The sequence below is a fragment of the Charadrius vociferus genome, unplaced genomic scaffold (assembly GCF_000708025.1).
Source record: "Charadrius vociferus isolate BGI_N301 unplaced genomic scaffold, ASM70802v2 scaffold32, whole genome shotgun sequence".
In the NCBI taxonomy this organism is placed as follows: Eukaryota; Metazoa; Chordata; class Aves; order Charadriiformes; family Charadriidae; genus Charadrius; species Charadrius vociferus.
Window position 1 is genome coordinate 215,107 of NW_009647856.1, and position 13,462 is coordinate 228,568.

Consider the following 13,462-nt stretch of genomic DNA (forward strand, 5'->3'; position numbering starts at 1 on the left):
TCATGCGAGGCTGACAGTAAATCACTGGAAATGCATCAAATAAAAAGATTACAGTTCTCATTTATTAGGCCAACACTTCCCTTCTTTGGCTGCTTTTACTTTAGGGGAATGTTCATGTAGACTCTTATCTGAAGTCCAGTTGGTGGAGTGTTCCTCCTTGAAATCAGCCAGATCCATCGCACTTTTGAATATTTATTTTTAAAAGCTTTTCTTTGCAGACAAACAGTGGTAGACATAGCTAGAATTCTTATTTCTATCCACAAATAAATGGTTCAGGATGACATGGAGCAAGCTCTGTCATTTCATATACGAAGTTTAACACATACAGTACCCATTGACACAGCAGAATCTGTTTAGGGGTCAAACACCAAACAAGACAACCGAATAAGAACTACAGTTCTGAAAGTGGTTTTATCCTACACATAATGCAAATAATTTGGTTGAAGAAAATTCTCTGCACTTTGCATAAACCAGTAGAATACCCACAGTACTGAGACATTTAATTTAAAGATATAAAATAGCTTGCAGATCATGTCATCTTAGAAGTAAATTTTTACATTTTCAAATACCAGATGTTGAAAATGCTTTTTATTTTTAAACGATGGCTCCAAACTTTTGTTTGAAAGTTACCAGCTTTTAAACCGACATGGTAAGTGGGTCAAGTTATACAAATTCTAAATATGTAAGATCTTGCCATTCCTAAAAGGCACTAAAAGTAAACCAGACCTGTTAAGCACCAGCCACTGTCACAGGCAAATCTTGGCTTAAACGCCCTCATTTTTAGTATTGTTTCTCTCTTATATTAAGAATATGCATCAATGAAGTTTCATAATTTTACAGAATGTTCCTCTACAATTTCTTGATTTAATCTCTTTGGCATTTCACCTTTAAGAACTCTTCAGCTTGACAGACTGGATCCAGCTTTGGCTTTTAAGACATACTTTGCCATTTTGTGTGTCAGCCTTAATCCATTTGTCCGTTTCATTCCTTTGATTCATGTGACCTGGAAAAGAGAGGTCTTTTTAGTTTAATTTGACACACAGTAAACATATCTTCACATTGCCTTTTTTCTTCAGGCCCCCTGGCAATACTTGTAAGACTTTTATTGGGTAGAATTTGCATAGTTTTAGCAGGGGGTTCTGACATTTCATTCTTGATACAGTTTTTTGCATTAATCTCAGTTCCCATAATATGTTATTACAAAAAAGTTATGTTTTTGTGTTATAAAGTACCGTAGTTTTTATTACTTCCGCCTGAGTGGCCAATCCAGCCCAAACCATGACAATGGGCTAAGAAATAAGTCTACATTGGACATTAATCTGGCTAAGTAATTTGAAAAATTTTCATCTTTATTATAAACACGGAAAAGAGACATGGGTAAGACCTGATTTTCCAGATGACCAAACACATTCCTACTATTACTGCTTTATTATGATAATGGGTTAAAAAAACACCCACCCCAAGATGTGTCTGTCTTCTATGTTTCACATAAACTTTGTATGCATGCTCATGCTCACTGTATATCAGACAAAGGAATTCTTAATTTTACAATTAAGAAACTGAGGCCAAGAGAGAATAAGCAACTTTCCAAATTTATGCAGAAGATTTATGACCAAATTGGGAATTAAACTGGGATCTTTTGTGTTCCAAATCAGTGCCTTTATCACAAGATCAGCCTTTGCTTTGGTTTATCTTTACAAAATATCTTTTATTATTACTTTAGTGTTTGTGTGACTGAGCAAGTTCTAAGTTTAGAACTAATTTGAGCCTGGAATAGCATGAGGGATGGCAGGGAAGCAGAATCTGAAGAAACTTTGCAAACATGCTCTGCTCCGACCTGTAACGCAGCTGAAGTTAAATTTTGGCCATGTCAAAACTCATGGCGAAACTCCAACTGACATCACTGCATCGGTTTCCACAACTCAAGCCTATGTGCCAGAACTTTTCAATAGCGCTTCAGCGCTTTGGTACTTCGAAGTGTGATTAATTTAAGATTATGGGCCAAACCCACATCAATTCACTAGCAGGCTGAGGTACTGTTTAGAAGTATGGGATTTTCAGAGGAGTCCAACACTGATGGAGTTCTCCCACTGAATGAAGACGTACTTCAGATTTCAGTGTCCTTTGTTATCAGCCTACAACATGCCTTTACGGATCTACATGTGGATGTCCTAGTACAATATGTGCACTCCTGATTGCTCCAGGCAGCAAGTCTCAATCATACTCAGTCTCAATATCATCACTGTAAGGCAGAATCCACAGTTCTGCTCCCCATCTAATTACGGACTTAAATCTATGGTGATGATCACAAAGTTGGACAAATGTGTTTTCTGTGCAATCTGTTAAAATATGAAACTTCGATTCCTCAGAAAGCTTTCCCAAATCATCTATCTGCAACAGTATTGTATCAGAGAATACAGAACAGAAACAAAACCAAAAATCTATCTTTTATGTAGAGGTAGCCCTTAAAACATTAAATCAGCGTGAATTTTAAACAGAAAATAGCCTCCAGGTGTCAAAAAAATGAACTAACAAAGAAAAATTTCAGTTGATCCCTTAACAGAGTTGTAGAACACTGAAAATAGTTAGGTGGTTTTTTTTTTTTCCTAAGGAGAGAGGACACAAGAAATGTAGGGCAGAGATATATTTCCAGAAAGTGCATATTGGAGTGCTTGGTCCCAGTTCATCTCTCTCATGGTTTTGTCACCATGGCTCGTACTTCCATACAAGGAACAATCACTGAAGCACAGCATCAGTCCTGTAATCGAACAGTTTCATGCACTGGTTACACCCTGCTACGCTTTTGCTAAAAAGTTAGAGTTTTGAAGAAACACAGAAACAAATTAACAAGAGCTGCTTTAAAGTGCAGTTGTTATCTGAGCTCTGTTTCTCATTTTGCATTTGCTGTGTGAACTTAGAAAAATGTTTTGTTCCTTATGCTTCTTTTGGAGATTTGCCTGTGAAGGGAATGCAGAAAGTATCAAACTGCTCACAGGAAAGCGAGTGTCAAGTTCCACTCCCTAGGGATGAAGCTCTTCAAACTATTTTAAGGTTATTAAACCTATCGCCAGTAGCAGGTTCAAATCAAGCTTAAGATGTTTAAATAGCTTCGTATATGAGGTACTAATCAAGCAACAAGGTTTAGTTGGAGACCTTCTGATGACAGTTTGGTCTTAACTGTACTCACTGCCTGTACTCTGAATACTGTGGGAATGTAAGTGGATTTTGAGGATTACTTTGCTAGCATGTTAAATCACTAAAGCCAACAGCCTGCTGGATTGAGAATAATGAGGTTTAAACAAAAACAAACAAACAAACAAAAAACAGAGGAGAAGATAGATGCATTGGTATGCTCTGTGGCCACTTTTTCAATTTAACGCCCAGGAGAAAGGTGTTTTTTTTTTTTACCATGTGTGGTGTCTAAAGGCAGAGAACACTTCTGCAGAACTTTACACAGTCAAGTACTGACTGTTTATTCACTTGCCTTCCTGGAGACTGGAGAAGTTAAAGACAGCTCTGTTTTCATATCATAAAACACACGAAGAGGAGCATATTTTAAACATTTTCATTGGTATTGTTAGGACTGTGGTATATCTCAAAAAGGCTGCGAACAGCTTGAGTTAAATGCAAGCTGAAACCAATAAAAATTTGTAGGATAGCATCTCATCTAATGTGTTTTATAAAAGTTGGATGAACTTTCTATTTACTTGAGGGAATGTAATCTTTTCCAGATACAACCTGGGTCTTTGTTTGTTTTTTTAAGATACTGCTTAGGGACCAAAGCTTCACAGAGGGACAGTGTTTAGAGGGACACTGTAAAATAAAGCTCTTTCCACTCAATTCTAGTGGCAAAGAGTGAATAAAAATTGCTTCTAGGAAAGAAGGGAAGTTTTGAAGAAGTGCCTTGAGAACAGAGAAAAGAGGGAGGGACACGGCAGTGGACAGTGTTACTCCTGGGATCAGAACCATAACTCTGAATGCAACAGACCCAAGTTAGCTGCACAGTGGGAGAAGGAGTGCTACACTTAGACAGCTGTTAAGTTTCAGAAAAAAACTTAAGTTTCAGCAAACTGACATAATATAAGCTCTTTCAGTTATTTCCCTTTTAAAGGCAAGTTGCTTGCCTCACATTATTCACTGCCTCTTCAACTGTGTTTGTATTTAACCCTGGAACTCCAGGCAGCTAAAAACACAGACATTACCTTAAAGTAAACAATATGAAACTTTTGGTAACAAAAGCAGTGACACACATACATAAAAAGTTGTATGCAGAGTATGAGATTCATGCAGTCAGCTCCCTCCTTGCACACCTCCTTTGAAGCAACCTTAAGTCCACAGCACTTTATAGGCCACTTTCCCAGTACTACTGGATGAGGAGCCATTATGTGAGTACTGACAAGTAAGTTATTCCTGAAGGTAGGAAACACGTGTCTAAATCCCCTGTGTTCCACAGGACAATCCAAATCTAACCTCAGGTAGACATGAAAGTAGTTATTTCAGTGCATGCCTAAGTGAATGAGATTGTTGTAAGGAGAAAGGTGCTTCTCACCACAATCTACCTGGAGAACCAGACAGGGTGAAAAGAATTGAAGTAAGAGAAACCCAAAAAGTCAGAGACAGGACAGTGGTATCAATGTTGGTCTTTTCAAGGGAAGCTGGTAATTAGACAGGCTGACTCTCTCCAAAGGCACATGAGGAGGAAGGCCATCTAAGGAGTTCACAGTGGTCAAAAGTAAACTTGGATGCTGGATCAACCCATAAGGTAGAGGGAACATCTACCTCACAACTTTCACAGGAGAAAAGAGGTTAGAGAAGACAACAGGAGATTCCTCTCCATCCCCAGGACAGACATCTGGGGGAAGGCATAAGTTAACATAAAGACAGAGCCCTATTACCTGTATGCATGGTCACCAGAAGGCATGGCTCTGAGAGCCACTGTTAAGATGCGGCTCAGTAAAGCTCTAGTGCTGTAGATGGGGTGGGATTCGTACCAAAAGCTAAAAATCCTGTTAACTGCTGCAACTGTTGTCACACTGGATGAAATAGGGAGCAAGAATATCTCAACTTGGAAGAAGACAATCATTCCCAAAGAGTACGTTCGTTGTAAAAGGACAGAAAAATACAAAGAGGTTGGTTTGCCAGCTTGAGAAAGTAAAAATAGGAAGACACAATAACCTACAAAGACAAACATCCACAGCCTCTGAAGAGCACCTGTGACACTGTGGGTCTTCTACCAAGGAAAGTGATGCAAGTGCTGAAAACCAGATGGAGCAAGTGACTGCCAAAGTTAAAAGCTCCCTTGGCACTAAGCAGATGGATGGCATCAGGTCAAAGGTTGCTGCTGGATATGAACTTGGCACTAGAACTGGGGCCAGGGATGGAGAAAGATCTGGAATTAGATTAGTCCCTGGCACCACTCAGAGACGTAACATTTCCATGGTGTAAAGAAAAGGGTTATATTCCAGACAATTAAACTTGGAAATTGACACCATCAGCTACGGGATCCAAAGAAAGTCTCTGAACAATTGCAGGAGTTTTTCCAGCAAGCTTAGTTCTCAACACACAAGCTGGCAATGGAAGTGGGCAGAAGCATGCCCACTGGCTGCGTTCATTTAGTCCTCAAATTCATCCGCCCACATGCCTCATAACCTTTCTTTGAGTTACTTTGGAGTGGGTGGGAGCAGATGGTCACATCAACTTAGGACAAGAGAAAACAGGGCTGAAAGCAACCTCCTGAGGATGCACTATATTTCACCTGACATGCTTGCCTAGCCTGTTCTTCACAATCTGCAGTACTGACAGTCCCATGGCCTCACCAGACAAGTGCTTAATACCAGAAAGTTTATCCTACTATTTAGCTAAGTTTTTTTGTTGTTGTTGTTTTTGGTTTTTGGGGTTTTTTTACAGTAAGGTCAAATCATAATTTCTAGTCCTACCACCAGTGGACAGAGAACAATTTATTTCTTTCATATCTGCAGCAATTTCTTAAGTACTGGAAAAGCACAGGTCATCTTCCCTCAGTCTTCTTCAGACAAAAAAGACACTTTTTTTTCAGTCTTCCCTCATAAATCGTGTTTTTTAGGCCTCTGTTCATGTGTTCTCCTTAGGAGTTTCTACAGTTGTCCACATCTTTTTTGAAGTACAGTACTCAAAACTGGACACCTTCCAGTGAAGTATTACTAATGCCATGTAAAGCCAAGGGATTATTTTGAGTTTCCCAGAACAGTCATGTTAATACACTGCTTATTTTTTTCAACTACGTAACATTATTTTTTCCTGTTTACTGATGTTTTTATTGAACTGTTCCTCCTTTTGGAACTACACAGGTAATTATTCCTACCTTTGTACTTTGAACTTAAAAGGACCTATTGGAAAAATGACCTAAAAAGCATATAAATCAAGATTATTTGAATTTTAACCCTGCCCTTCAAAATATTTGTAACCCCTCTGGCATGACAGTCTCCTAAGCCCCTTTTCTGCTTGCATATTTGACACTTCTTAGCCTGCTACCCTTCCTCTTACCATATATAGTTCCAGATATAGTTAATGATCCCTACAGGCAGACCAGGAGACATAGGGAAGGCACAGACATCAAGTAGCAAGGGCTAAGCAGAATCCTCTCTTCTTACCCTCTTTGCCAGGAAAGGAAAAGAACGCCTTGATATGATCACCATCAGAAATTACTGGAGTTACTCAAATATTCTCAAACTAGACAGCTAGACCAGCGCTTAGCACAAAATATCTGGTTTTATAACAGATTTCATTGTAACACACATACTATTCCTACGAGTGCCTACTGATGTCAATGGAAACGGATGCCTTACCCTTGCAAATTACTCTGAAGAGTAAACTCCCTGGCACTGCTCTCTAGTTCCTTCCCTTTCTCAGCAAGTATCCCAATTTTGCAGGAAAGTCCCTTCCTTTTCCAAAAGAGCAAAACACCTTTTCACACTCTCATCACTCTGCCTCTAGACCATTCACTCCAGGATTTCATCATCTTGCTTTGACTAAATCCTGCTCTATTCCTTGGCTATCTTGCAAAACCCTGGATGTGACCGCTTGTGGGATTGTAGTGTACTGGCTTCCCCACTCAACGTGGAAATGGGAGCCACAAAACAAGGTGATGACATACATGTACCAGCAGTAAAGAAGTCTTTCCTAGAGCAGGTGACAGACTAGGTGCATGTTTACCCAACTCACAGAACTCTACCCTGTCTTCCTACTGGAGAGTCTCCTCTCTGACATCTCTCACAATATTCCCAGAGGCAAGTAAAGCTTCCTGAAAGCAGCCAGTTCCTGTGTTATCCACGAGAACTGGCTAGTTTCTGAAAATTAATCTATTTTTAAACTAACCTTTCAGCTTAGAAGCATAAAAATCTAGACTGCCATGCTCTTGTGATAGAAAGTTTTCTTCCACTTGGCAAACCCCCTTGTCTCTCCATTGTATATTTCTTTAGTGGCAGCAGCAGGACAGCTATAGACTCTGTACCTAAAACTTCAAGGGTGTATAATGTTTTCATGATATAGAAACGGTATTAAATGATTTTTACTTCTTTCATAATCTACTTGTAGAAGAAAATTCTCAAATATCAACTTTAAGATGAAGAGATTTTTTGAGAATGAGGGGAGAAGTGCTTGGCCTGCAGAAAGAATACACTGTCCCCATGGGATAAGGTAAAGAGAAGAAGAAGCAGGACACATCTCCCTTGCCATACCAAAGGAATGTTACTGACTTGGCAAAGAAAGGGGAGGCATGTTTCCAGAAAAGGAATCATAATAATTTTTTTTGTGCAATGCTGTAACCTCTTTAAACACCTGAAAAATTAGTGGCTTAATGCTGTTGTCTCTGCATAATTCTTGATGATTTCTGTTCCTTTGGGGTATGTATATTTCAGGGTTAACTAGAGCTGCTTTTGGCCTCAACCACCAAGATAATTTCCATACAGAACAGTGGGTTGAAAAATTGCATCCGCTTCAGCGATGACTGTCCTACATAAACACTGACTGGGTCGTGAAACCAGAGAAGTCATTCAGCTGCGTATATTTGAGACATCACTCTTATCTTTAATGTTGCCAGAGTAACAAGAGGATTGACTGGCTAGTGGACCTCATTCACCATTCACTGGGAGATGTGTTGTTTTACTGCTGAGGGGATTCATTCCACAGAGCCTTGCTGGAATCTAGGGTCCTTCCACAGGTTTCTAGCCTGAGAACTTCTAAACATAGTTTTTAAAAAAATTTGTATTTAATAACCACTAGTAAATTTAAGTGCTAGTTATTGTTCAAGACGGGAAAAGGTACACCTACACATTCCAAGACTATTTTATATAAGAAATCTACATATTAAAATTTTGTACATATAATTCTAACATTTCCTGACTTTGAGATGACCATCTTACATGGGGGCAGAAAATAAGCCTTGTGCATATTTTCTGAGGTTTAAAACCAAAGAAAAACTCAAAGCCTCACCCAATCTGCTATCCTATCAGGTCATACTGACATAATACATTCAAAAACAAAGCTGGAGCCTTCAGACACATTACGTTAGTGTTTCCTCTTGAGCAAACTGAGTAATTGGTAACAGCAACAACTTCTAGATAGACACGTCTGGAGAGGAGGAGAGAAATACACACCCTAACAATGAATTGTAAAACTGTTTTCTAAAGCAGGAAACAGCAAGACTTGGGATTCCCGAGTTCAGTTTTAAATGCATTAGAAGAATGCTTCCAGTAATTGCAGGCATCTTTCCATGTACTCTATTCCTCCATGCTCCAGCTTCTTCTGCTTTTCTCCTAGCTATCTCCCACCCGTAATTTCTCAGCCTATCCTGCACTGTTTAACATTTATACAGTACATTTATAAATATACCATATACCCCTTTTATGTCCCCTTTCCACCCAACAAAGACAGACAAACTTTTCATTATCTTTTTAATAGACATTCCCTAGCAATTTATTTTATGTGACTGTCTGTCCAACAAAGCAATGGGTCAAATTCAGCCCTGGATTACCTCCCACATATTCCTTGGATTAAAGCTGAGGATGAATTTGGCTCTAAGACTTTTGTTAGAGAAGCAGTTGTTTGGATTCACAACTCATTTACCAAACAAAATGAAAAAGTCATCTAGTAACATGGGGAGTACAATGGTACAAGTAAACATTTGAACCTGAAACAGATGAAACGAGAAGAAGCCAAGAGCAGTAAACTCATAAGAAAACGTAGATGCCTTTGACTATGGCCAGACAGACATTTATTGGAAGCCAAGATTAGTAAGACTTACCACTTATAGTTACGTGGTCATCTTTGGAGGCACTCTGTGTTTCTTTTAACTGGATCTCTGAGCTCACATCCACTTTTCTTCCAGATAACTGTAAATAGGCTTTGAGAGAGGCAGGTACCTTGACTGTAATTGAACCTGGTATAAATTTAAATGAAAGCAATTTAGTTTAACATTGAGATCAAAGCTTGAAACAGGCAATTATGTAGCTAACTTGAATCAAATCATCATTTGGGGATTTTTTGGTTTGGTGTGGGTTTTTTTGTTTTTGTTTTTTTTTTTCTTCTTTTTTTTTTTTTAAGAGCCTTCAGACACCATAACCTCTTTTTTTGGTCTCTGAAAGGATAAATGAAGATATCTTCATTTATCATAACCAGAATACTGTATGCCACATGTAAAAAGTGGTGTCACAGTATTTCTTTGACAGACATGAAGATTAACATTGACATACACTGCTAGAAACAGCTCTTGGCAGGGGATCTTATTACAGGAATTGTCAAGGGAAGCAAATCTAATAGATCTCAAAAATATTACGACTTCAGTTTCACCTTCTAGTTGCATATTTAGATTCCTGAGTAAGGACAGGGGATCAGATTTGATGATTAATCCAGCCACTACATGTAACCTTATGAAAGAATTGCTCCTCTGGAACAATGAGATACCACTTACATACTGTTAACGCTAGCAATTGTCTTTGCTTTACTGCACAGGGTCAGTTATTCATATACTTGAACAGATGCAATCTCAAAAGTGACTAACCTGTTTAGACTATGTATCACTAAAATGTAAACTACTAGCAAAAGTCCGGCTTTAGTGGCCCAAATAATTCTACCCTTGAGATTAAAACCAGAAATTCTGACTTCTGCTTTCCCTAAATATGTGCTTCTATGCATCAGACTGAAGGCAGATGCTGGGGCCCCAACCTGCCCACGTTAGTCAAATTTGGAATTACTCAGTTACAATCATAGAATGATTTAGGTTGGAAAGGATCTTGAAGATCATCCAGTTCCAACCCCCCTGCCATAGGCAGGGGGACCTCCCCCCCCTCAAAGGGAAAAACTTCTTCCTAATGTTTAGTCTCAACCTGCCCTCTTCCAGTTTAAAGCCATTCCCCCTCGTCCTATCAACTACATGCCCTAGTAAAAAGTCCTTCCCCAGCTCTCCTATAGGCCCCCTTCAGGTACTGGAAGGCAGCAATAAGGTCTCCCCAGAGCCTTCTCTTCTCCAGGCTGAACAGCCCCAGCTCTCTCAGCCTCTCCTCATAGGAGAGGTGCTCCAGCCCTCGGATCATCCTCGTGGCTCTCTTTTAGACACGCTCCAGCAGGTCCATGTCTTTCTTATGCTGAGGACTCCAGAGCTGGATGCAGTACTCCAGGTGGGGTCTCACGAGAGTGGAGTAGAGGGGCAGAATCACCTCCTCTGACCTGCTGGCTGTGCTCCTTCTGATGCAGCCCAGGATGCGGTTGGCCTTCTGGGCTGCGATTGCACATTACTGGCTCACGCTGAGCTTCTGGTCAATCAGCACACCCAGGTCCTTCTCCTCAGGGCTGCTCTCCAGCCATTCCCCGCCAAGCCTGTATTTGTGCTTGGGATTGCCCCGACCCAGATGTAGGACCTTGCACTTGGCCTTGTTGAACTGCATGAGGTTGGCTTGGGCCCACCCCTTCACCCTGTCCAGCTCCCTCTGGATGGCATCGCTCCCCTCCAGCGTGTCTACCTCGCCAAACAGTTTGGTATCATCGGCAAACTTGCTGACAGTGCACTCGACCCCACTGTCCATGTCTGCGACAAAGATGTTGAATAGTACAGGTCCCAGTACTGATCCCTGAGGAATGCCACTCGTCACTGCTCTCCACTTGGACATCGAGCCGTTGACTGCAACTCTTTGAGTGCAACCGTCCAGCCAGTTCTTTATCCACTGAGTGGTCCATTTGTTGAATCCACGTCTCTTCAATTTAGAGACCAGGATGGATATCGTGTGGGATGGTGTCAAACGCTTTGCACAAGTCCAGGTAGATGACATCAGTTGATCTTCCCTTGTCCACTGCCGCTGTACAATGTTTGGAAGCTGCACCCTACACATTAAAACTACCCCCTACCAAAATTCAGAATACACTTTCTGCATATGTGACCCTTAGTTTTTGCCCAATTCCAAAATTCACTTTAGAAAAGATAAAAAAGTTTCTTTAAATACAACCCAAAAGCCGAAGCAGAACACGTTAAGGAAAGTGATGTTATAACGTCAGAAAACAACCCTTGCTATGCCATTTAAATTCAGCAGAATCACTTGCCTACAACAGTCCTAATAAACAAATAACTGTCAATATAATTTAATTCTAAATTTTGCTGGATACACAAAAGCCTTAATATAAGAAAGGGAAAAGGTCTTCATCTTTGGGTCCTCCTTGGAGACTTGCTCAGTAGTGTGACTCATAAAATCCAACACACATGCAGCTAATTTATCACGAATGGGACATTTTCTACGCTGCGGCTGTCAGCAGTTACTCTGAATTTACAGGGTAAATGAAAACAGAACTTCATCAACTTTGCCTTTACTAAACTGTGCTGCCAGAAGAGATGTCAGGCAATGTTTTGAAGATAACATTAGTGAGCTTTTATGAAATACATTCCTCTTTGCTACTAATTCAAAGAGAATTAATTTGGTATTTGGTATTAAGTGATTCAAAAGGTAACTAGGAAATAATATAAAAATAAGTTTCTTTGCACCAATGGAACCCGAATAGCTTGTACAGAAGAATGGCACACACGTGATTTCAATGCATTTCTTTCACTATTCCTCTTTAGAGTAACTGCTAGGTTTTAATAGGGCACAGGCAACAAGAGAAGGGCACTAAATACCATGTTCATTTAAACCACCTGAAGTGTCTGACATGATAGTAAAATCAACTATGGAAATGCTATAGTGGGTTGTTGGTGGGTTTTTTTTGCAAAACTAGGACTAAGAAAATGCTTTGGGTTTTCTTATTTGTCATTCAGAAGATATGATATTGTAAAACTATGAATCCAACTTTAGGAGTGATCTCTTAATTAAGAAGCAAAATTCTAGTGAGTAATCAGGAGAAAAAAGGAAGACTGGTAGGGTAAGCCCCCCTCATCTTTGTTTTTCTGCCTTCCAATTTCAATAATGGGACATTTCACCAGGAAGAGGCAGGAAAAAGAAATGTAAATGTGATGGCTGTCACTCTACACATACATATATCAGCACGATGGAGTAAACTGTGCTCAAGGCAAAGTGAAGATTGTAATCCAAGTCAACTCTACAGAATTCTGCTGGGTAGATTACCAGGAAAGAAAGAAAGTATTGAAAAATAAATAAAATAAAAATCTGTAATCCATTTTGAGTATCATTGCCCCTTACAGAGTTTACTGTATTATAAGTATTTATACACATTTTCTAATAATGAGGTAAAAAAGAATGTAGATAATCAACAATCACAAACTCATTTTTTCCAAACAGATGAACAACCCCCTTACCTCCTTTTCTTTTACATCATAAGCTGCCACAAAAAAATATTAGTTTCAGTTTGCTAACCTTTCTGGGATTTCAGATCCACTTTTCTTAATTGACTGACATAAACATCTATTGCCCCATGATGTGTAGAAGCTTTTAGACTTCCATCTGATGAATCTAAAAAAAAAAAAAAAGAAAAAGAAAATAAAATAATTTGTGCGTTATTCACTCTTTTTAAATAAAAATTTGCTAGAATCTTTCTTTGTACTCTGAACTAATTTTGCCAATTCCTCTGTGTTTGAGAAGTGTCTTACATTCATTTACTGAATATCAGACTTCTCTTAGAAAAACAAGTTTCTGAACAAAACTTATCTCCCCAGTCCAGAACTGCAGCATATGCTGGTCCCAAGGCCATAGCAGCTGTTGCTGAGCTTGTAGCATCTACAAGGCGTCAACAACACTCCCCTCTTTTTACAAGGATGGATTCATCTTTGTGCAAAGATGAAGCACAAAATCTGAACACTAAGATCTATTTTAGTTTCCAGAAGATTTCATTTGCTCAGACTCTGCACAGGGAGAACTTTACCCAGGAAAGCTACCCCATGCAAACAACAAGAAATTGTGCCTTGTAACATCTGTGTAACAACACAGAACTGCGTTATCAGCCTTTGTAAAGGCTGATTCACTACATCTGAATTTTAAACAAATGTTTG

General features: G+C 39.5%; 1 protein-coding gene across 1 annotated transcript in view; it reads right to left on the minus strand.

Annotated features, from left to right (window-relative positions):
• Positions 1-678: 678 nt before the first annotated feature.
• Positions 679-13,462, minus strand: part of FAM185A (family with sequence similarity 185, member A) — a 41,222-nt gene continuing 28,438 nt past the window's right edge. The window contains exons 5-7 of the mRNA XM_009882914.1: positions 12,831-12,926; positions 9,281-9,415; positions 679-1,003 (exon numbers count right to left, since the gene is read on the minus strand). Of these exons, the coding sequence (XP_009881216.1) occupies positions 888-1,003; positions 9,281-9,415; positions 12,831-12,926 (347 nt within the window). The 3' untranslated portion in view covers positions 679-887. The remainder of the gene's footprint in view (positions 1,004-9,280; positions 9,416-12,830; positions 12,927-13,462) is intronic.